At 50.5% G+C, this 21,171-nt stretch overlaps 1 protein-coding gene across 1 annotated transcript; it reads right to left on the bottom strand.

Annotated features, from left to right (window-relative positions):
• Positions 1 to 921: 921 nt before the first annotated feature.
• On the bottom strand, positions 922 to 20,925 carry LOC311211474 (sodium- and chloride-dependent GABA transporter 1-like; the record flags this gene model as incomplete). The annotated part of the gene is made up of 14 exons (XM_084290207.1): positions 922 to 1,026; positions 3,384 to 3,551; positions 4,340 to 4,440; positions 4,861 to 4,963; positions 5,414 to 5,545; positions 9,293 to 9,405; positions 10,502 to 10,626; positions 10,902 to 11,005; positions 11,618 to 11,752; positions 12,916 to 13,048; positions 13,394 to 13,503; positions 15,774 to 15,874; positions 16,536 to 16,667; positions 20,688 to 20,925. The coding sequence occupies 14 exons, from the start codon at positions 20,923 to 20,925 to the stop codon at positions 922 to 924; spliced, it is 1,800 nt and encodes a 599-aa protein (XP_084146333.1).
• Between the last annotated feature and the right edge of the window lie 246 nt (positions 20,926 to 21,171).

Genomic DNA, 21,171 nt, shown 5'->3' with positions numbered 1-21,171 from the left:
CAGGTAGAAGCCATGCTACCCATGGGCACAACCCTGCATCTTTCTGCCTCCCACCCGGGGACGTAGCCAAGGAGGGTGCTTGGCAGGAATCGCCTTGTCCCAGCCTGGGGGCAGATCTGCACCATGCCAAAAGGTCTCCCCGTGACCCAGCAGACCACTGGCCTCCACACAGAGCAGAACACGGTCAGCATAGGAAACAGGGCAAACACCCAGCAAAGAGCCCTCTTAATTGCTTTTTAGGGTCAGGGGGGGCCACTGCATGCAGCTGCAAAGGGCAGGGTGCTCCAGGAGAGAAAGGCTGCCTCTGTGCTCAGCTCTGGCTCATGGGGCCAGCCCGATGGATGGGGTGGCAACAGCTAGGGACATGCAGGGCTGAGATATGGCATCTGGGCAGCACAGCCTCTCCTGATTCCGTCTTAAATTTTAGGGTGGTGTCTATCAGCATGCTGGGCCCCTCACTGGAATTGCTTGTCCTGCCACATCCCCTCTAACAATGTGTTTGCTAGAGTTGCTTTATGCTACATCACTTGATGATCATCTGGGATTTGAACCTGGTGGCTTGCTGGGGTGGCAGCACAGCTGTGTGCTACGGGACGCTCAGTGTGGGATCATGCAGAAAGGCAAGATGGAGAAGGGGGAAGTGGCGGGCAATCAGTCTAAGCTCTCTAGAACATCGCCTCTCTCCAGGCGGGCCAGGATGTTGTACGATGAGGACGGTCACCGCACAGCGCCCTGGTGGCACCTCACGCAGAGCCGTGGTCAGCCAGGAGGGGGGAAGAGATTGAGGGGCTCCTCCGCCAGGTCCTTTCTCCTCCTGGAAAGCCACCAGAGAGCCGGGGACAGCGGGCTGTGCTGGAGGAGCTGGAGGGACGGCGTGGCGCGGGCAGCTACGGGGCAGGGCGAGGAGCTCCAGCTCTCCTCCTAGACGGCAGCATCCGAGACCCTCCCGTTCAAGGACGTCTTCGGCTGGAGGCCGTTCTCCTGCACCTGCACCTCGGGCTGGGGCTGTGTCATCTGCTGCAAACGCTGCAGGACAAGCAGAGAGAGCTCATCAGATGCTGAGATGGCAGCAGCTGAGGGCTGGGACCCCCATCACCAGCCTTGTGGTGGTCCCGGTGACAGCGCGAGGGGACAGTGCGCATGGCAGGGGTTGCTCCTGCAGCTTTGGTGCTGTGCAGAGCACAGCAGCGCCTGCTGTTACCTGAAATGCAGGGAGCAGCTTTACAACACGGGTACACTGCTAGCAGGCAGTACCCGCTGCAAGCAGGAACAGGAGAGAGCTGTAATGTCACAGACTTCAGAGCAGACCCATTTTCCGAGTTCCCCTATTTTTTGCAGCTAGGGTTTATTATGGAACATTATTAGCTAGCTGCAGCATGCTGACAAGGTCACGGTCCGTGCCTCTGATGCAGATCAGACCCGTCCCCCTGCACAAACCTCAGCGCCAGCAGTGATTCCCGTCACCCTAAAACTGATCAAATGGAAACTGCAGAGCAAAGTAAAAAGAAGCAAGAACCCAGGAAGATACGGAGGGGCAAGTCATTACTGGAGGCGTGTGGACTGAGCATCAGGAGTGATGAAAGCAAATGAATCACTTTTGCCTGTCAGGGAGGGACTGATGCTTCAAATTGCAAAAGAGAAGGCAGAGGAGGATCGAGCCTGACCTGAATAGGCTTTGCTAAGTCAGGAAGAGGCTCCTTCCAGCAAAGAGAAACAAGCTCCTACTCTCCAACACAGCTGAAGAGGCTGTTGCTGGGTGAAGTCCCTGAAATGTTCACTGAGCTGCTTCTGCCATTCATGGTCTTTTTTTTTCCCCTCGCATTCATGCTTGGTAGGATCAAAATGACTTGTAATCTTCCCTGTCTGTCATAACCACTTTATTCAGCATTGGCATCTAATTTCCCTCCAGCTTCAGCTCTATTACAAACTAATCCAGGATCTACGCATATAAGAGGCCAAAAATTCTCCCTGTCTCTCTGACACACACGCACGCACGCACACCAAAGCCTGCTTTCTTCCTGCTGCCATCTGCTGCTTATTGCTGGATCTATGGGCACCGGGGAGCACAAGCCCGTGGTCAGAAGGAGTGGGGCTACTCCTGGGGGGCACAAGTCGGCGTGGGCTCCCCCAGACCCCAAGACGTGTTATCCCCATCCTTGCTGGGAACAGGATTAAAACCATATCTGTATCTGCACCCTTCTTTTTTCCCCCCTTTTCAGCTCTTAGTACAAGGTGGTAAGGAGCCCTCTAAACATCTGAGGAAGGATCTTCTATTGGAATTGCACTGACCCAAAATCACCTGAGTGGCTCGAGTCCTGTGGGAACCTCAAGGCTGGCCTCAAGCCCAATGGCAAGAACCAAAAAATGACCTCAGATGAGAGGCCAGAAATGGAAAGCAGATGTGAGACATCAACCCCCCCCCCCAGTTCCTGCACCAGAGCCCATCCAAACAGAGAGTTGGGAGGAAGAAGAGTCAAATCCACCTGACCTCAGAGGTAGGGAGCCTGAGGCTGACCTCAGCCCAGTGAATCCAGCCCAAACATTTCCACATTAAACATTATTCAAGATACGTCATCCACGAAGTAAACTGAAGGGGTTTAGGTGGCGTCTGCTGTCTGCTGCTGCTGAGCTGTGGAAGTCGTAAATCAGCAGCACCCCTGCAGAGACTTCTTGTGCACCGAGCCGGGGACGTGGTGCACGGTGCTCGCAAGACTGAGCGTCAACACTGTAATTGAGATCTTAACAGCAATCACTAGGTAGGACATACAGAGACTCATGATTCACCGCTATATAAAAACCTTGCTCAAATCACACACACACACACAAAGAAGTTTTAAACAAGATTGAAGAGTTGCAGGTATTTTAGTTCCCGTATAAAAGTCTGCCTTGCTTCTTATCCCCTCATTCACTGGCTGCCATTTGCACAGCACATATCAAACGAGCACTGTATGTCTCCATACTAGCATGTCTTAGCCCTGAGTTATTTCAAGCTCTGTGCTTGGAGGATGCTGATTTCTCTGCTGAGAAGTGCCAGGTAGCCATGCTCATGGCTGGGGACCGGTGGGAACCGGGATTTTTCTGGGTTAGTAAATTTCAAGGGTTTTTATTTATTTTTTTTCAATCTCCTCCAGGGCTCCAGTGCCCAGCTGTGCTGGGAACTCCTCTCCAGCCAGCCCACGTAGCCAGAGGCTGGTCTGTGACTTGGGGCTGATCCGAACCCTCCTGGAGGAGGGGATGCTCAGGGCTCCTGCAGCACCCAACTAAAAAGCTCTGGCACAACAGCCTTTGTCAGAGCAGTCTCTGCTTGGCTCTCCTTGGGTCGGTTCAGCAGGAGGCTTAACTCTAAGCAGAAAGCAGAAGAGGAGAGGCAAAGCCATTCATACCTGCCGGAGAGTCCCTGTTGAGGTGAAGAAGCAGTACAGCATGTATCCTGGAATCAGCACCATGGAGGACAGAGCCATGAGCCAGCCAATGCCTTGCCCCCACGCAGGATAGACGTATTTTCCCAGTGTCAGAGGGGTCATTTCCACCACACTGAAGAAGAACACGCCCTGGGAAAAGAGCACCAGCCATTGCAGGTGAGGGTGTGCAAAATCAGAGGCCATCTGTTCATCTTTTTCCTTCATCATCCTCTTAGCTCACAGCGGTATTACAGAAATCCAGCAGCTCCTTAAACTATTTCAGATGCTTTCAGCCCATTGCCTCTTAATTTTATATCATTTCTCTCCGATTATCCTACGGAAAATGCTGGAACTGGAATAACCCTGGTTTTCTTCTCTACCAGATTGCTCGAATAAGCAGTGTCCCCGTAAGCAGTTCCTACCCAACTTGATTACTAACTGGCCTCAGGAGCCTTCAGCTTTCTGTCACCGACCTTCTCACGCCATTCCTTGTACTACTCCTGCTGGAAATGTGGGAACCAGCAAAGGCAAAACTGCTCCACAGTCTGCTATACTGTTTTTGCTGGTGTCTTGAGCTCTGACAAGCCTATTAGGCACTGAGGCAGAAGCTGCAGCAGCTGAGAACCTTCTCCAGTACCAGTAACAGCTTCTAAAGACAGTACATTATTTGCTTATCTCTTGGCATCTCAGAAAGAAGAACTGATAACATAGTGTAGATTAAAACAATCACTCTGGATCTTTTCTTATTATTGATTTTCAGCAGACAGGGTGAAAGAGGGTTTTGTATTACGTCGTCCATCTCAGATAAGCCTACCAAGCACCTTGCAGTTATGGACAGACCTAGAGTGGATTGAGAACACAGTGTTTCCCCTATAGCCCACCCAAACTAAGAGGCCCATCTGGACCCACTCCTGCAGATAGGTTCCTTCTGTTCTTACCAGGCAGACAAGAGGAGTGAAGAAGGCCCAGCAGATCTTCCACCAGATGCAAGGTTTGTAGCCAATCATTTCTTCAATGTTCCTGTAAAATCTGTTCACACCTACAAGAAGAAATGACTCTTGGAGAAAACCATCCCACCTCAGTGCCATGGTCATCACCTCTTCTCATGACAGAGCAAAGGCCAGCCACAGGGAGAGGGTGACAATGCATGAGAATCATGATCTGGAGGAGTCAGGACATGAGCACTCAAACACGGATTCATCCTAGCAGCTTTCAAGGTCCTGGTGCCCTCAGGAGGGACCAGAGGGCAGGACCCTAGGCATCTGCCAGCTTGTGCAGAGGTCTTTGTGGTGGCCTGGGGAAGTGAGATGACAGCCTCCTGCTCCTGATTTTCTGGAGTTATCTGCCTGAGCTGTTTTCAGTTGCAAATATTTCATTGGCTTCACCGTGGGACGCTTTTGAAAAATCTCACTGTGTGTGCCCGTGGAGACAAGAAAGAAACATGGTCTTTTGTGCTTACCGTAACACCAAGAAATTGAGATGGTCTCAAAGAAGACAAGAAAGAGAAGACACATGCCGCTGGCTGAGTAGTAATCAAAGAGCTTGAAGACATAAATGCCACCCTGAGGAGACAAAGCCAGGGTCAAGGAGTTTAGTTATAGATTATGCTTGACAATATCAGCCAGCTGCTTGGATTGCTACTGTTTACAACTGCTGGCTTCAATGATAATTTCCTTGGACAGCAGAGCGAGCACTGCAATGTTTCCACTGGAATCGGGTTCCCAGAAGAAAAAACGATGTGCTCTTGCAGACAATTAGCCAGCTTGTTCTGGCATGGCCAGTGGTGAGGAGAAAAGCGGGGATTCACTAGGATTTCTTATTTTTCTCTGCTTTAGATGGTGGTGACAATTACAGAGGCATCCTAAGCCACCTGAGACACGACAGTCATGGTAAGCCCATTTGTTCAGCACTAGGATGGCTCCTATGAGTGCTGTCACTTCTCCCAAAGCTTTTGATGCTACTGTGGTAGGCAAAGGTGCCTGGAAAAGTGCAGAGGTACAAGCTGTCTGTACCTGGGTGATGTTGGAGAATCCAATGAGATAAGAGATGAAGCAGACTATCGCAATGAAGACCTTCTTCCTGGCTCTCAGGACGTGAGGATATTCATCCATCAGGGCTGTAATGAACCCCTCCACGGTGCAGAACTGTGGCAAAAGATATACACCAAGGACATGTCTGTGAGTATCTGAGCCTGACACCACCCCCACCTCCATTTAGCCTCAGTGCTGAGAGCCTCATTTCCTCGAGTGTCATCTCTAGACACTAGAAGAGAAGGCTCTGCACAACGTTGATTTTCATCATCTTCTGAAAGCGTCTCTCCCCTTCACTGAACATAGAGGGGAATTAAAAGGACTGAATTAAATGCCTAAAATTAGCTGGGATATATCTCCACCTTCTGCCACCCGTGGAAAGCTTCCTCTTTCCTCCCCGACCTCTCGAGGGCCACCCACCACTGCCCCACTCCCTGAGCTGCCGTCGCAGCAGTGTGTCTGTCTGCTGCTGGCTTTATTTCACTTTGCAAGCACACAGTACTTAAAAAAACATCCTCACAGCACACGGTCTTTCTAGATCTGAAGGCACCTGGCTGGCTCACGTGGTGCTGTACTGGGCACAGTGTGCTAATGCTGCCTGCACTGTGACACATGAAGAAGGCCCCATGGGTGTGACCTTCCTGTCCCATGGCACGAGGGCAGTTTGTATATATGGGCAGTGCATCCTTCTCTCCTATTACTTGTTAAATTCTGAGATTCATTTTTACATCTCACTCCCAGAAACTGCTGGTAACGCACAGCTCTCAGAGAGCACATCACAGCTGTAGCAAAAATGCTGGGAAGCTTATGAGACCATTCCCCTGGTCACCCTCAGTAAGTGCATAAGCCAGTGACAATGACAGAGCTTTCATTGCTCTCGGGTGTCAGGGACTTCTCTGTCTCTGGGAGAGTGCTCTAGAAAGAAGGGGGCATTTCTAGATTTAGGTTTGAGCAGGGAGATTGAATCAGGAAGATTGAACAGGAAGAATCTAGATTTATATTTGAGACAAGAAGAAAAAAATAAAATCAGTGGAGGTAGGGGTAGAGATGGACAGCCTAAAAAGAGCAGCATAGGACTAGAAAAAATCTGTGGAGAAAAGCCGGGTGTCTGAGTCATGCCTGCTGCTGGGCATGGATGGTGGAAGAGCTCATGTCCTGTTGGTTCTGAGGCACAGAGTGAGGCAAAGAGCAATGTTTCTACCCAGGGTTTTATCTGTACGCGGTGTAGCATGGAAGGCTGCACCCCAGAGAGCCTAAGCTCTATTGCTTTGACTCAAAAATATAATGAACTAAGCCTTTTGTGTTGGACACAAGTGCTATTAAAGCATCCTTTCCATTTGGGCAGGGGTTAAGCTGCCTTTATACTCATTGACAGCCAGCTCTGCATCCCCATCCCACCTGGCTCGCTGTCTGGAAGAGTCAGGACTGAGCTGTACCACGGTGTGAAGCGCCAGGGTGACAAAAACAACCCTGTCGAAAGCTATTCCTTCCATGTGGCTGCGTGGCCAGTGCTGGGCAGCCTGGCACCAGGCAAGGCAGAGAGGCTGGGACCAGGGAGAGAGGGTGGATGTCAGGGGTGTCCAGGTAGCTAGACAAAATGGGGAACCAAATGGTGGTACATTGTTTTTTTCTGGGCGTAAAAGAGGCAGTGACCTTCACACCATTCACTGAAGATTGCCTTGTCACCTCATTGCCTCAGGCTTGGGAGATGACGCAGCTACAGGGGCTGGAGGAGGCTCAAATCCCAGACCTTGGTTCCCTGTCCGAAACTCCCAGCCCAGACACTTAACCCCAGACTTGCTAGCCCCCCTCGGCCATGCCAGCCAGAAGGAGCCCCCTGACCCGGCCAGGACCAGGGCCTGGGGGTGCTATAACCACTGCTGCCAGCTGTGCAGCAGGGAGTCCTGAGCGTGGGTCTGGCTGTTCTCAGCAGCAAATCCTCATGGATAACCTGCGAGAGGCGGCCTCACATGGGACAGACGCGGGCGTGCAGTCACAAGGCTTGCTAGCTCCCTTGGGGAGAAAACGCCTGACCTGGAAACTGGTAGGTTAAAAGAAAGCATTAACATGTTATGCAAGATGCAAGAGAGCTGAGCCGGGGTAGATCAGAGGCAGAGCGAACACGAAGGACCACGAGCAGCAACTGGGGGACGGTTGGGAGGCACATGTGCCCCGATGTAGGTCACGGCTCCGCTCATCGCGCCGCGGAGGAGAGGAGCACGACGGCAGGGAGGCGGCTGGAGCTGGGCAGCATCTGCAGAAGGCTCTCTGCTGAGCTCGTGGGCACAGGCACACCTCCACCCACCTTTTTTTTTTTTTTTTTTTTTATTTAATAGATGCTTCAAAACACATGTGTGATTGCAGCTCTTATTGAAGCCCGTGCATGTTATTTGGTTTAGATGCACAGGCTGCCACTCTCTAAATCATGCGTTTGATCGACTCAGAGCTCCAGCATGCACGTGGAAAGCTTCTCCCCATCTATTTATCTGCACTTTTTTAAAAGCCTGTTCTCTGATGCTTCCTCCCCCCCTGCTCCTCCTCCAGGCAGCGATAGCCCCCCACAGACTGCCTGCCCTCTGAGACCAGCTGGCAGAGGGGACTTGGAGAATTTCAAGTGGTATTTGAGAAGCAAATGCAGCAAATAAATTCCACGCTGTGCTTTGAGGGCTTATTGTCATGTCTCGAACTATTTACTAGAGCCGAGTGAATAATCCATGGAGAACATTTTTTTTTTTTTTCTGTAAATGGAGCTTCTTTTGGAACATTTAGTCATTATTTGAAATTATTTGCCAAATAATGTCTGTGGTCATGCAGCTGTGAGCTTCATGATGTGTTTATGGGAGTGTGCCATAATTGAAAACTAGGTCTGGCTGATCAGATTTTCTTGGAAACCAGTCATGACATTTCAGGAATATGTCTGATTCTGAGCTAGACTCGGGTTTATGACGGCTACATGTAATCCGGGAGAGCATCCATTTTGTGCCAGTGGTTTGCACTGCAAGGGAAGACCATGCAGGCACAGGAGAGGATGTGGTAGACCAAACACACTCTTCTGAAGGAGCCTTTGGTTTTAGTGCACATCCCTCCCCAAAGGGGTTACTTCGCATGGGTAGCTACTTATATGCTGAACCACCAGAAAAACAAAAAAAAACAAAAAAAAACAAAAAAAAAAAAAAAACAAAAAAAAAAAAAAAACAAAAAAAAAGAAAGAAAAGTATCATCACTTGTAAAAAACAGAGAGAGCCCATGCTGTTTTGTTTGGGGAGCCTTTCCCAAGGCACGGCTCCCTCCCTCTGCCAGGAAGCTGGTCAGAGATCTCAAGCTGCACAACTCTCCACCTTGTTATTAACAGGACTACACTTGTTATTAACAACAGTGCCACAACACTGCACTGAACCCCCATCGCCACGAGGGAGCCCTGCTTCAAATGCCACATCACTGCTTTTCTCAGTGCAATCTGGTGATGCCGCACCAGAGCACTGCAGTCTGACTAGAGACTGGTACATGTCGCACAGAGATGTTCCTGGGAGAGGAAAAGTTGGGGGACTTCCTACCCTAGCCCATGCCAGTAAGCCAAAGTAGTTGCATTTTCTTGGCAGTGCATCACCAGAAGTGCAGTTTGGTCATGGTGCTCCATGACACGGTAAGGAAATCCAAAGCACACAAAATTAGCTTCTCACTAAATACTAAGAATGGCAACAACCACAAACTGCTATCACGCGGACACAAAATGAAATAGCGTCAATGACGCTATTTATCAAATAGCTACTCATCACTGACCCAAGGTGCAGAAGGGAAAATCACCACCACATCCAAAAGTATCTTTGTACCTCACCCCGCTTTAGCCCTGGGTTCTCTCACCTGACTGTCCAGGCCCAGCATCATCAACATAGAGAAGAAGAGGATGGACCAGAGCGGGGACAGGGGTAGCTGTGTGACCACTTGTGGGTAGGCGAGGAAAGCCAGTCCAGGGCCTGCAGCAGTGAAAAGAAAGATGAGCCCATGTTTATAATGCATTTGGTGGAAAGTCTGAGTGACAAGCAAGAGTGAGAGAGAGTCAGTGATGGCAGTCAAGGAGTGCAGGAATTTGAGATAGAGGCTAGAACAACCTGAGCCTTCACCCATGACACACCAACCCCATGGGGTGAACAGTGGTGGGAAGGGGAAGCAGCAATGACTGCAGAAATGCTTTGCCTTTTCTTCTACTGCCAGAAAGAAAGTCGTCAAATTACTGCTACCAAATGGAGCTGGAGTACTTTGCTAGAAAAAAACAACGACAACAACAACAACAACAAAAAAAACACAGAATGAAGATCAGAGCTGGATGTAACTTTCCTGATATATATATATATATATTTTTTTTTTTTCTCTCTCTCTCCCATCACAAAATGCTGTTGCTTGAGATTAAAGCTTTCTCTGAGAAGACAGCAATTTCAAAATATGTCTTTGGGCAAAAAGACGGAGTCCCATCTAGGTTAAAAAAATATTCTGCGATTACAATTTTTAAATTTCACATGGAAAAGGGACTCCAAGTTTTGATCACATCTGCTGAGAACACAGGCAATGTGTGAGGAGCCATCTATTCTCCAAGGAAGATTTCAGAAAGCAAACAGCCTAAATATTTCACTGTAGCAAAAGCACATAAAATGTTCACCTCCTTTCAGTGGTGAAGTTAAAAGCCATCAGGGATGCCCCTGGCAGCAGGAATTGGTGTGCAATAAATGACAGCCACAGGTGCCTTGGGCCCATCTTGGCGGGAGGACACGCAAAGAGGGTTGCACGCTTGGCTTGCGGACAAGACAGGAGCATCCCATGTGTGAAGTGGTGTTGGCTGCACCAATAAAAGTGGTGTCATTACACTGATGACAGAGAAAGACCTGGTCCTCTGTACATACACAATGCATAAAGGTTTCCCGGGAAAATATTAAGATCTTATTCTTCTCCATTTTCACTCAAGGACACCCCCTGAGTATCAAAACAAAGAAATGCAAGCCCACAGAGGGGATGTTGGAGGAGCAGGGATGGAAACACAGCCTGAGCCTTATTGGCAGTGCTGCTGTGTCTGCTTACCTGAGGAGGCCAGCTCTGAGATCGACTTCTTCGTGATGTGCGACATGAAGCCAACAATAGAGAAAATAACAAATCCAGCGAATATGCTTGTTGTGGAGTTTATACAGCAGACAATAATGGAGTCTCTGCAAAAGAGAAGGTAAGAGAAGAAACCAGCTGCAAGACCCTACCAGAGAGGCAAGAAGCAAAGGGTGGGCAAGCAGAAGACGAAGCCTTTCCCCTGGGGAGGTGGCAGCATGCCCCTCAGCTGCGTGGTGACACAGGGGTTGGGCTCCCAGACTCACTGTGACCCCTCCATCCCCACAGACACTCGGGGCAGAGGGGTTTTGGTGGCTGTGTGGTGGTGGCTGCAATGTTTCTCTGCACCCACCACACGGGGACACAGGAGAACCCAACAGACCTGTAGACATTGTTGTGGAAAGTGTTGTAGCTCCCCAGCGCGATCAGGGACCCCAGCCCCAGGCCGTAGGAGAAGAAGATCTGCGTGGCCGCATCCATCCAGACCTGTGGAGGAAGAGCCAGCTTCGAGCCTGTCCTGCCCCGTGTGGCCAGCTGGGTGGGTGAGGCCCACCACCACCCAACCTCCAGGTAGCATGGCCCAGCCTCCACGCTGCAAGCAGCTCCATGCAGGGCCACCGAGGGGGCCAATTCCAGACATCAGGGTTGGTGGCTTGGCCATTCAGCACATCATCACTCTCCATCTAAAACTTCCAGGAATTGCTGTTGTGTGCCCTGCTGTGCTTGTGCTACTTCTGAGCTCCCAACACCAATGCCACCATGGCATCCTCTCCCTGGGAGCACCAGAGCAGGGCCAAATCACCAGCCCAGGGCGATCAGGGAAATGAGGCACTCCTGGTGCAGAGGGGAGGCCCCTTTGTTGTGGTAATTTCTCACTTAAATATCACTTAATTACAACACACCTGCGGCACTCATTTTCCACCCTTTAAGGACCTGAGTTTTGCCTCAAACTGTGAGGGTTGTGACAACTTTAATGGGGGCAGCTCTTCCATTTCATTTTCAGTTCTTTCTTAAATTATTCAAAGGAAGATCCCAGGGTACACTAACAGGGAGATAGCTGGGATGTCAGAGCTCCCAACATACAGCCAGGCTACCAACCTCAGAGTCAGAGAGCTTTCTGAAGTCAGGCGTGAGGTAGAAGAGGATGCCCTCCTTGGCCCCCGGCAGCGTGACTCCCCGGAAGAAGAGGATGAACAGCATGAAGTAGGGGTAGGTGGCTGAGAAATACACCACCTGCGGGAGACACAGCAGGGGAGAGGCCATCAGCCATTTCTCTTCCTACCCTTGGTGGCTTTGTGGCCACTGTGTCCCACTGTGAGGGGGGACAGGGTCCCCGTGCACGGGAGAGCAGCCCACACAGCCCCCAGAGAAGAGATTGGCCAAGAGGTTCCTTGTGTTTTCCATCTCCCACTCCCATGCAAGTATCGTTTCTGTCTGTTCCTCTCTGCCAATGACATACAAGGACGTATTAATCGCAAAAGTAGCAGGCGAAATTCTGGATGGATTGCCCAAAGTCGAGGGAATTGCAGAGGAATAAATTTAGTTCACAGAAGTAATCCCTTTAAGTCACTGCATCCTTGTTTTGCAGAGCTAAAGCTGGTGTTCCTCCAGTCCAACGCATCAAGAAACATTAGCCATCTTGGCTTTCTTTTCAGCAGTGTTTTGGAGCATCAAACATGTGCCATCAATCAACACATAACAGCAGTCAATGGGGCTCTGCTGCAGCCGTGTAGCAAAACCCCATCCGAGAACCCCCACAGGAGCCAGCAGTGGAGGTGACCTACCCCTGAAGTGTTTCTTTCTGATCTTCCCTCTAGATTATTCCTTCCATAATGCTGTCCCTTTACAACACGCTGTGCTCTAAATAACACACCTCAGTATCTCATCATCACCATTTCACTAAACTAAGCAATTACCTCTCCGCTGTGCTGGGCTGAAATGCTGCTCAGTGAATAACCATATGCTTCTCATCTGTAAGTCTCCCACCAATAACTAAAGGGCAGCAGAGAAATTTTCAAACCAGGCAGTGAGTGTTTTTCAGCCCGCAGCATTTTAAGAGACCCCGATTTTCAAAAAGGGGGAGCCTAGAACTGACCTCACCTTCTTGAACTGTCCTGAGGTGGGTAGCATAAGTCAGCTCTGAAAATTTCTTTCCCAAACCTTCAAAGACTGAGTGCTCAGACCTGTGACTTTGCAGGGAACTCTGTGAATTCTCTATGCTTAGACTGAAAGTTCCCATGAACACAGTAGCAATTTTTTTACAGCCGTGTAAGGTAAATGTCAAGAATTTAATAGCATCTACTGTGATTCTGCCTTGAAACACCGTAACCGTAGTTATAGGCACTCAGAGTAAATTGAGGCTGGAGGACATTGCGACTGTGCCAAACCACACGTACCTTGCCCGTCCACTCCACGCCCTTCCAGATGGAGAAGTAGACCAGCAGCCAGGCCAGGGCCAGCGTGCCGGCCAGGGGCCAGCGGATGGAGCCGGGCTCCCCCAGGCCCCCAGACATCTGGTGCATGTTCCTCCTAGGGGCGGGAGAGGTTGTGTTAAGGGGAGGCTCAGCCCTTGGGGACAGAGGGGTGGGAGATCCCAGAGGTGGCTAGAGAGAGAAGGGCCAGGTGCAGGCATGCACAAAGGCCTGCAAACCCCTAGGAGAACCTGAAGCCCATCGTGAGGGCCTAAGGGAAGGAGAACAGATGCAGGGAGGCCATTACCCTCCCTATGTGACTGCACATCACACCCCATGTCCATGCCCACCCCAGCCGAGGGCTGGCTCTCCAGGGTGAGGACTTGACAGGGAGGGCAGCAGCCCCAGCGGGCAGGACGGCCACGGCGGGGGAGAAACCTGGTGTAGGCAGCTGTGGACGTACTCCCAGAACTCGGTGACGGCGCTGGTGAGGTTGGTGGTGTCCTCCAGGGAGTAGTTGGAGAAGCAGCGGTCGGTGTTCCAGGCGTTCCCACAGCTCTGCCACGGCAGGTCCTGGGGAGCACGGCTGCAGTTAGCACCACCTCTGCCTTCTTTCAAACTGCAAACCCATTATTAATGATTTATTTATTTCAAAGAGGATGGGTGGTTCATCCGGATGGGCAGGAGCCGTGCAGCCAAAGGCACTAAATGGTTTTCCAGAATAACAATGAAGTGTGACGCCGGCTTTTCCAGGAAATAATATCAAGACATGATTAGGGCAATGTCATAGCTCTAATAAAATGCAGCGATTCCCTGGATAGGAAGCAATTTCCAATTAACTGTTGGTAATTAATAGCTACTAATTAAAATAGCTACCAGCAGATATTGTGTTTATAATCACTTCAGCTTTTGGCTATTTTCATACAACAAGAGGTTGGAATTTACTGCACAAAGGATAAACTCTGTTTTGTTCCTTATCTCCTATTTATACCAGGCTCCAATGTGTAAAAAGCAATGTGGCATTGAGAACTGGGGGCTAAGGGCTTGTCTGTATGAATAAACTGTTGCAGCATAAGCTCAGGAGTAAACGTGAAGCGCAGTAGTTATTTCATGCTGTCCCCTCCCCTGATTTCAAGCAGTGCAGAGGGGTTCTCGGGATATGTTTACACCGTGGGCAGCAGCGTGACAGCAGCACACCGCTGCAGGTTGAATGCAATCAGCTCTGGGGCTGCAGCAGCACGGGCTGTATGAGCACACAGGGCAGCGTGTCCTTGCCACGTAGTGCTGTGGCTAAGGGAGCCCAGCTTGAGCAGCTCAGACACATCCCCACGTGCAGCAGTCTCATTTCCCCAGCGCAGAGCAGGCACGTCCACAGCACGTAGACGGATGCAGAAGGGCTATTCTGGATGATTTCCCTTTGTCGATTAGACCTCGGGCTCTAGCTCAACAAAGCCTTTGGGAATACGTCTGTGTCCATTCCTATCCATCCATGAATGCAGACCCCATTAAAAAATATGATCTGTGTTTCAAGTGCTTTCTTGCACCAGCGCCTGTAAGCAGAGCCAAGCAGCAGCCCTTCAACCAAGTGGTTTGCATGACAGAGATGCTGCACAGCTCTTCCAGGAGGGGTGGGCAGGGGGACTTGTTTGCTGCTCTATTTCCTCTGGATCTCAGAGGACAGAAGCTGCACAAGGCAAGCTGGGCCCCTTGTTCAGCTTCCAAATACTCCTAGTCAAACGTAGGAGAGGCAGGGGTCATGCATCAGCCTGGCTTTGCGATTGGCATGTTGAGAAGCATCTCAGGTGAAAGCAGACACCTGGAGCTGCCTATGGAGACACTGACACTGTCACCAGCCAGGTCTGTGACACCTCAACAAGATGCATCCTGCCCAGCATTTTGTTCATTTGGGAATCCCAGAGGGTGTACTAGTCATCCACTGCTGACAATTTTGTTCAGGACCCAGCAGCCTACAGTGAGTAAAGGTGGTATAAGTACAGCTGGGAATGTCAGACAGAACATTTCAGCTAAAGTGTTAAGAGGTATGTGAAATCTTTTGATCAAACAAAAAGTGCAAGTGGTTGCACAACCTTCATAACAGCAGTTCAGGCTTATGTTTAAATGAAAATCATCCCATTTGAACCATAGACTTGATGTCTTTAAGGCTGCGGGTTGCTCAGAGAGTTAATGGAGTTCTTCCCAGCTGCTAGGCCAGAAAAAATCACTCAGAAACCAAGAAATTTACATGGGGTGTTAACATGGGAACCTCACACGGTAAAATACCGTGCTGCAGGAGAGGAGCCCACCACATACCACAATGCTGAAGTACCTCTTAAGGGACAGTCACAACCCCATGTCTAAATGCTGTCTGAATCATGTTCCAAGCAGAAGAAATTCTGGGGATTTAATTTATCAAGACAAGTGTAAATGAGGACTAATTAAGGTCAGGACCTTAGATAAATCCCACGTAATGAGAACATGTTGTAACAATACCCAGCTGGGGAACGTGCAGCTCTTGGTTTCACATAGCTCTAGACATAAAACAGAGACACAGGGTGGGTTTTAAAGACCAGTGTGAGTAGGGAATGGCTTGCAGAGAGTGGATAAGACCATCCCCTCAGGAGGACCATCATCTCTGGTGGACAGTGATCAGTGATAGGCACTGCAGGGCTGCCTCTAGGCTGAGGAACCTCTACATGAAGGGTCCAGTAGGATGCTGAGAAAGTCTCTTTGCACACACTACGAGGAGCTAGCGTGTGTTTCATGGCATGAGCAACTCTTCCTGGTAAAACAGCGAGTAAGGACTGCACATCCAACACCACAGCACAGAAATGCCCATGACTCACCGCAGTGAAAGAGTTGAAGAGATAGTAGAGAGACCAGGCGATGATGACAATGTAGTAGATGTTCAGCCAGAAGGAGAGAACCACAGCTGCCAGGCCCACTCCTGGGAAAGAAGGCAGAGAACAGCATCAGTCCAGGTTTCTGGTGCCCAGCTGAGCTCCTGGGCACCACAACAAGCTTTGTGGCAGAGCCAGAAAAAAATGGACGCTGTGTGCCTTCAAGTGAACTGGTCAGCAAGGGAGGCTTATTCCCTTATATTTCTCACCCACTCATTTCCATTGGGTGAAAATTTCAGTATGCTAAAGGTACTTTAGGGACAGAGCTCCACAAAAACAATATCTGGCCACTTCCCCAGCAGAACCTCTCCTTCCCACATCCAAGGCATTTCTAAATTGTCATTCCCTTCCAGAAGGCTGTGACTCCAGACATGGCAGCAGGTCCACAAACTCTATCTACAGTCTTCCCAGGCAACTAAAGCGAGCCCTCATAGAGAGGGTAGGGGCAGGTCTCCTGCAGCCAGAGCCCCTCCATCAAGTCCTTGCTGCTCTTGAAGAGCTCTGTCACCACACAGGACTGCTTGACTGCACGGTGATGTTAGTGACTCCAGGCTTCAGGGTCAAGGACAGCCTGATAAATACAGATGGAAAAAACCCTGCTGACCTGGCATCCCACCCCAGCTCCCCAGGGATTTATTTCCCATACCATTAGAGGACTTATTTTCTGTAGCCACGTGCCACCCACTCCACAAACTTACAGTACAGTACCTTTAAACATGGGTGCTAATTTCCAGACCCCCAGTCCACCCACAGAGGTATACTGGCCGAGAGCAGTTTCCAGCAGGAAGAGGGGAATCCCAGCAAACACCAGCGTCAGGAAATAGGGAATCAGGAATGCCCCTGAAAGAAGGAGAAGTGTTATCAGGTGGCTCCCCATTTTACTGAGAAGTAAATGCCTCCAGCTGCAGTTTCTCTAGCAGCACCTACACGATGATGAGCAGATTTGCTCAGAGGCAACAGCGGGTGTTGGTGAGTTTGGAAAGTCTCCCACTGAGAGCACCTCTGCCTTCTGCTTGTGTACTCATACCACTATGGGTATTTGTATCTCATGTATACATATATACATACATCATAGCTAGATGATGCCTGTCTCACTTAGTTGATAGATTTTGGGGTGTTGCTAAGCCCAGTGTGACAATGAACCCAAATGCCCAGGTACTGACATTGGTGACTTGTTCTTGTGGGTGTTTTCTGTCTTGCAGTGGCACACAATTTTACGACTTGAGGAAAAGGGCATAGGAATACCTGGCATTGACCACCGTTTTCTTTGTTTGCAGCTGTTTCAGTCTCTTAAGAAAACTATGGCTAAGCCTGTATTTGCTCTTCTATCAGCCCTGTATACCTCACCACCCTTCTCCTAGGTTTTACCCTTGAAGTCACTGGTGAAAACATTATTCCTCTCTACGAATCCTTTTGGAAATCATCTTGTCACTAGAAGGGAGGCAGTGCAGCCGTCCAACAGAGATATTACTTGCACCCTGATATTAGAAGAGCAAATACAATAGGTGAGCCTCACCATGTGATTTGAAGGGTGTACATGTGCAGGTCATCCTGACTTCTAGGACCTGGCACAAAACTCACTTCCCAGCTTCCTTGTGCATGTGCATTGTCCCTGAGGAGGACAAAGTCTTGCAGAAGATACCAGTAGGACGGAGAGAGGGGGACACTATGCACAGCAGCAGCTGGCTGTCTCCAGGGTGGCACTAATGCCTGCATCAGCTGGAGGGCTGAGCAGTCAGCCCATGTCTTCTTCTGCAGGTGTTATCAGGAGAGCAGACATGGAGCCAGACAGCACAGCCACCTGCAGAGCTGCAGCCCAGCTTGCACCTGGCAGAGCCGGGCTCCCTCAGCTGCTCTCCGAGGGCAGCAAAGCAGAGAGGATTTCATGGCCGCTGGCCCGGGGGCACCCAGCTGAGGACTCCTGCGTGCCAAGCGAGGAGCCGAGCCCAGCTGGGAGAGCCCGGTGCCAGCACCCGGCGTGGGACTCGGCAGGGGCCACCATGCAAGCAGAGCTGGCAGCGGGTGGTGGGGATGAAACGCTGCAGGCCAGCAGCTCAATGTCCTCAGCCTGAACTGCAAGCTGGCATGCAAGCACAGGCTCTCGGCTCCGACAGCAGCTTGGCGAGGAGGAGCCAACAGCTCTGAGCATGGCAGCAGGAGTGCTGCCCACACAGCATCCTACCCGTGGGACAGGTCCAGCCCCAGGAGCTCCGCAAGAAGCCAGGCCATGGATGCTGCCTTGGTACCGTTGTAGAGCCTGGGGATTGGGCTTATCAGTGGACACAGTGTCTGGCTCACTTCTGTGCAAGCAGCTGATGAAATCTGGCCACTGCCTGGTCCTGCATTTTTCATCTGCAGCAGGCCAGGGGGATTTGTAAAAGGTTTTATTAGACTACTGAGAGAGAAAATAAACGAAACCAACAAACCAACCAACCAAACAGAAACAGACAAACTTTTGGACCCAGGTCAGTTATCCTGGCTTGACCAAAAATCTTCTAGAATTGGGGAAAATCTACAAGCCAGACTACAGGCTTAAACTGAGGGCTGTTGGCAACAGTGCTACTCTGCAGGATCAGGTTCCCCAGCAGGCACTGATAACACCCCCAAGGGGCTGTACAGCCAGAGGGGAAATCAGTCTGGAAAATTTTACCTAAAATCTGCATGCCGGTGCCTCACTATGCAGCCCCACATCTATCTGCAGTCTCCAGCTCCTAATGCCATACAGCAAGGAATAACAATTAATCTCTAAGCCAGTGAACACTGCCCACGAATCAGAAGTTGAGCATTACAAGCTGTTATGTGCCTTTTCTTGGCATCTCAAAGTGTAAATGAGAAGTGCATGATGCTTATTTAAAGAAACGTTCCTCTCTCAAGTTATTCAAACTCAGGATCTCACAGACAATTTTTAGTACCTACTGAGCCACATTTAGAGTCGATTTAGAGTCCGGTAAAATCCTTTTGACATCAGAAGGACTGCATGGAGCTGAGCATTAGTCATCGCTGGGCTCATCTACCTGCGCGCAGAGCCAGCAGGGAGCCCGGGCATCTCTCTGGATGAAGCCTGCTCCATGCAGAGGATGGGGCTTGTATGGGGCTGCCATACCCAGGGTGAATATCCCCTAACTGCGTGCCCATTTACAATGCAGAGCAAATCAGCCACGAGCTGATACAACGTGATGGCAGTAAGATGACATTTCCATCCAGTCCTATTGTCCTGTGTGTGATGGAAGCAGCCTGTGCCCTACACAGCACACATGCAGGATGCCACAATTAGCATCCTACCCTCTGTCTGCTCTGCTGGAGCCATGCCCAGGCGCTGCCCACTGGCTTGCCATCAGATGCAGCGTGACCCTTCCTCACTGCTCCCCACCGGGGACCGCTGACGCCTGTGTGCGTCACTTCTGCCTCTTCCAGGCATCAGCTGCTCTCTGCTCCTTGTTGCCAGCTGTGGGCACAGCCAGAGTGGGATGGAGCTGGAGGAACAGGCAGCACAGGCTGCCACCAGCCGCACAACCCAGCAGGTGAGGCGAGGCATGAGAGCAGAGGTACCGATTCCCCCGTTTCACAGCATTTTTGCTGGCAGCTGGCTGGTCCCTCAGCATGCCTGCAGCTGCCAGGTCAGAGGTTACCCCACTTTGCTGGCACTAATTACAGCAGTCCGCACCTCTGCTGCACCATCCCTCTTAGGATCTCAGCTGGCTTTATAAATTGTATTGATTTAAGCTCAGAGAAACCTCTCACCTAATTATAGGTATCGCCATCCTAACTTTTAAATGCAAAGAGACGGGCAGCATAGATACGGTGTGTTTGAGATCATGCAACCATCACAGGGCAAAGACTGGGCTAGCTTTGTATGAGGGTGGGCACCACAGCCTCGTGCCAGAGCATGGATGGATAAACACAGGAAACCTGCACCATGGCTCCCCTGCATAGACCTGGCTGATGCCCACAAACCTCATTCAGCTCAGCCACTCACTTGTGCATCCCTACGAAATGACACACCAAAACCAAGATCACCTTTTCAAAATGGAATACTGCCCGGTCTCCCACTGGGACTCACTCCACAGGCTTCAGATAAAGGGCCGTGATTCCCCTAAGAGCCACGCAGTTACACAGGCAGACCACTGCAGGTTCCCAGGAGGGAAGAAGGTCCACCTACACTCCCTATGCCAGGAACAGCAGGGGTGGGCTGGAGACATCAGAATTCATGAGAACCAGGGATGAAGCAGGTTTTGAAAATAAAATTTGAGGCAAAAAGAAAAGAAAAAAGGTGAGGAGAAGATAAATGAGGAGACCCTCAGAGCAGCACAAATAAACATGACCCTGGGGATGAGGACTCCGGGCAACCAAGAGCTAAGAAGGAAGCAACACCAACACGGGAAGGCTAACATGATGATATAATTATACGTACAGCCTGCAAGGTGAGGTGGAGGAGTTCAGATTTGTGGAGAAGTCTGAGGAATGGCCCAAGGAGGTGAGCAGCATGTTAAAGAGGAAGGGAAGTCTATTTTACTAATAGACAAAAACACTGAGAGAGATGGGCATGGGGGAGGAGAAGAAAAGACTGTCTGCTCTATGGATGTGAAAGCAGCACATATTCCCATCCCCCCCAAAGCATCTCCATGCTGAGGCTGAAGGAACAGCATGATTTTACATAGGCAAGCTGAGACACAAGGGAGTGTTTAATGACTTGATCCAGGTCATGGAGAAAGTCTGTAGCTGGGGTGGGAGCTGACCTCCCATCTCTCTTGATTTCTAACCCAGTGCTGTTTCCACATGCCCACCAGCCATTTGTACAGACCCACACCAAGCCAGAGCCCATCCAGGGGACAAGGCTGCTCAGAGGTGTGTTTCTCTCACCTCCTCCATTCTTGCCACAGAGATAGGGGAAGCGCCAGACATTGCCCAGCCCAATGGCATAGCCCACGCAGGACAGCAAGAAGTCAAATCTCCCCTTCCAGGAGCCCCTGTCTGGGATCTCCTTCTTCTTCTTGGTGCTCACAGCTTCAGGGGCGATGGGCTCTGACTCCTCCAGGGCTGCCTGCTTCACCTCAGAGGGAGAGCTCAGCTCCACGGAGGTGTTGTCCATCTTGCCCATGGTGATTCAGATGTACGGCTGCTCTTGCTCAGGGGCTGAAGGAGCAGAAAGGGCAGCCTTGGTCCTGGCCAAGCTTGGATGAAACGGGCAGTGCTGGGCAAATCTGATGAGAAAGGAAAACAACAATTACCCAGTTAGTGTGTCAGGCTCAAGGGAGAACCTCACTGGGCTGACGTGGACCTGTGAGGCTCATACACATCAGGGCAGCCTCGGCATGCCTCTCTGCTTTCATCAGAGGCAACCAGG

Source organism: Netta rufina (assembly GCF_964035555.1).
Source record: "Netta rufina genome assembly, chromosome: 1".
Lineage (NCBI taxonomy): Eukaryota > Metazoa > Chordata > Aves > Anseriformes > Anatidae > Netta > Netta rufina.
This window is presented reverse-complemented; position numbering and strand designations above follow the sequence as displayed.